Here is a 2,848-nt window from a genome sequence, read left to right as displayed (position 1 = left end):
GAGGGAGGGGCGTGTCGCCCGGCCAGGCCCGCGGGGTTTTGGTTCCCGGACCTGGCAGGCTGCGCGCGGATTTCCATCCCCCACCGGCTGAGTTTGCCTCCCAGGGGTTCAGGGTTTGGGGAGTCCAAGCCACCTCCGAATGTAAAAGCACAGGCCTTTCGTGAATGCAAACATCCATCAAAGGCGGTGGCACTGGAGGGGTCAAGCTGGGCCTGGCGTTCCCAAGGGCGTTACTGATCCTGTGCCATGGGGCGGCTGCTCCCTGTTGCTCACTTCCCTCCGCCCTCCTCCCTTACACTTGCAGCTTTGCGTGGACATGTTTCAGTCCCTATCTAAGACTGGTTCAGAAAACCACTCTGGAAGAGGGCTCCCTTCATCTGCCTCTGCATCGGCAATACCAGCACTCTCTCTTTTTGAAGGAAAAGTCTGGCAGTAGGACGCAGAATTTGGAAAGAATATCACATGCTGTTCCCCCTGAAGCTGTCCCAGTGTTTGCTGACTTGCTCAGAGGGTTGACTGCTTCAGATTCTGTTGAGAAGAAAGCAAGATTACTCTCTTGCCATGTGTTTTCCACCCTGCGCCAAACCAGATGGATGAGTTTATGCATATGCATTTTTTTTAAAAGAGTAGAGGGTATAATTCAAAGGCATATTTCCAAATTAGCATCTCTGGGCATAGAACAACTAAAAGGAGACTATTTCATTTATTCTAATGGACACTGCATATTCTAACATTAAACTCATGGCATCGATGGTCTTTGCAAATGCTTGACAGTAATCGGGAGGGTTTTATCACTCCATTAGAAGTGCTGAAAACTGTGTGACAAAGGTAAAACAGTTCTGCCTGGGAGCTGGAATATTGGGAATAATAATGGAGGGGAAGTCAAAAAGATTCCAAATGCCAGGTAAGCTATTGCTTTGTGCCTGCCCTGGGGCAACCCATGGCCATGTCCGCATCAAGCGCACATGTTTTAAAACCTCCAACTTTCTCATTCCCTCCCTCCCTAAAATGCCTCTTCATTCAATCCCCAAACCCTCCAAGGATCACTGACAATATATTGCCTGCATGTAATTTTTCTAGCTATGAAATCCCACTGTAAGAGTCACATTTCAGGAAGCAGCTTAAGGAAGTAAAGGTCTATAACAAAGCCTTCTAATTCCAGCACATCCCCCGCCGGCCTGATGGGCTAACGTCATGTCACTCCTGGTGTGGAAATAGCTGGGGGGCTAATGCCACTCACCATACAGGATGGTTAACATGGACACGGGCATCACCAGGAAGCCCAGCAGCATGTCGGCGATGGCAAGGGACATCAGGAAGTAGTTGGTGGCGTTCTGCAGCTTTTTCTCCAGGGACACTGCCATGATGACGAGTATGTTGCCAGCGATGGTGAGAATAATCACCACAGCTGTCAGCAAGGCAGACCAGTTTTTTTCCTGGCCATGAACTAAGGAGTAGCATGGTGGCGAGAGGCAGCCGGCACAGGAAAGGTTGGTTCGGTTTTCAGAGTCCACCGTCCAGTTAAACACGTCGGAAGCGTTCGCGTCTCCCGAGTGAAAATTGCTGCTGTAGAGTCTGGTGTCAGCCTGGAATCGGTGGAAGGAGTTCAGAGGTGAGCTCATGGAGACGTTTTCTTCACAGAGCCTCTCCATGTCTCCACCGGCGCTGGTCACGGATGGAGTCTGGAGAAGGGGATGGATGATGAGCCCCGATCACTACTCATCTCTGTGTCCCCACGCTCCGGTTCCTGGGGCCGACTCGCGCTCTCATTCTCCACGTGGACCGGCTCTTCCCCTGGGGCCGCAGCGACCCCAGCGCGGCTGGCTCGGTGCGTCCTCGCCAGCCAGGTGAGCAAAGCAGCACGAACTTTTGACATAGAAGCTGCCCAGTTGTGAGCGTTCAAGGAGAAGAGGCTGGGCCTGGCCCCCAAAAGGAGGCAAGTTTGGTAACGACCAAGTGTCCCTTTTCGCTCTTTCTCGTCCTTGGGTGATCCGGCTCCCAGAAATGTAACCCCGGCCGCATGGAAAGAGCGTGCGCTCCAAGCGGCCGGGCTGTCGCCTTTGCATGGGAAGACACCCAATTTCGCATGCACCCAGCGTCCATCCCACAGCGACGGGTGTACTTTGGGTGACAGCGCTCAGTCTGTGTGAGCCGAGTTGTCACCGCCGCGCTCAGCAATTTCAGCTTGTGTTACGTTGCTTGGAAAAAGACCGGTTCAAAAACAAAACAACCCACAAAAACGCCTCCGGCAATGATTAGGAGACAACTTTGCGCATGAAAAAGACTTCTGGAAACGATTGCATCTTGGCCAAGCCCGACTTGGCGGCGGAAAGGAGTCGCATCGAGCCCCACGAGAGAACTGACATCGGTGCGGAGGGTCCGCGCGTCACGCGCGCGCTGCTGCATCGCTCGCGCAAATTCCGCTGCGGCAGAGCATCCTCCCGGAGCGCAAAGCATCGCCCTTGGATGTCTGTCCGGCTGCCGAGCGGGGAGCCAGTCGCAGCCTAGCAGGTCCGTGCTGGGAGTCCCGGGCAGCGTTGGGCAGCCGCTGTCCCCTGCGGGGCCGCTTGCCTGGAGCGATCCGTCACCAGCCGCCCGCCCTCCGAGTCACCCACGGGCGATGGCACCGCGGGAATCCTGGTTTCCCCCGGAGCGCAGCGGCTCTCCGCCTGCAGTTTCACGTCCCGGACCTCCCCTGTCTGTGTGTCAGAAATTGGAAGGTGGCAGCAGCCCAGGAGGCTGGACCAAACAGGATCTGTCCTCTGTTTGCCACATGGTCGCATGAGGAAGTTTCTCTTCCTTCTCCAAAGAGAGAAGCCGGGAAACAACCTTTGGGTGCAGTTTCTTG

The 2,848-nt window shown here is 54.7% G+C and overlaps 1 protein-coding gene across 1 annotated transcript in view; it reads right to left on the bottom strand.

Annotated features, from left to right (window-relative positions):
• Positions 1–2,444, bottom strand: part of HTR2A (5-hydroxytryptamine receptor 2A) — an 87,402-nt gene extending 84,958 nt beyond the window's left edge. The window contains exon 1 of the mRNA XM_004714061.2: positions 1,241–2,444. Coding sequence (XP_004714118.1) covers positions 1,241–1,652 — 412 coding nt within the window. The 5' untranslated portion in view covers positions 1,653–2,444. The remainder of the gene's footprint in view (positions 1–1,240) is intronic.
• Positions 2,445–2,848: the final 404 nt, after the last annotated feature.

Source organism: Echinops telfairi, unplaced genomic scaffold (genome assembly GCF_000313985.2).
Source record: "Echinops telfairi isolate 266 unplaced genomic scaffold, ASM31398v2 ScPeMD7_24;HRSCAF=84, whole genome shotgun sequence".
Lineage (NCBI taxonomy): Eukaryota > Metazoa > Chordata > Mammalia > Afrosoricida > Tenrecidae > Echinops > Echinops telfairi.
This window is presented reverse-complemented; position numbering and strand designations above follow the sequence as displayed.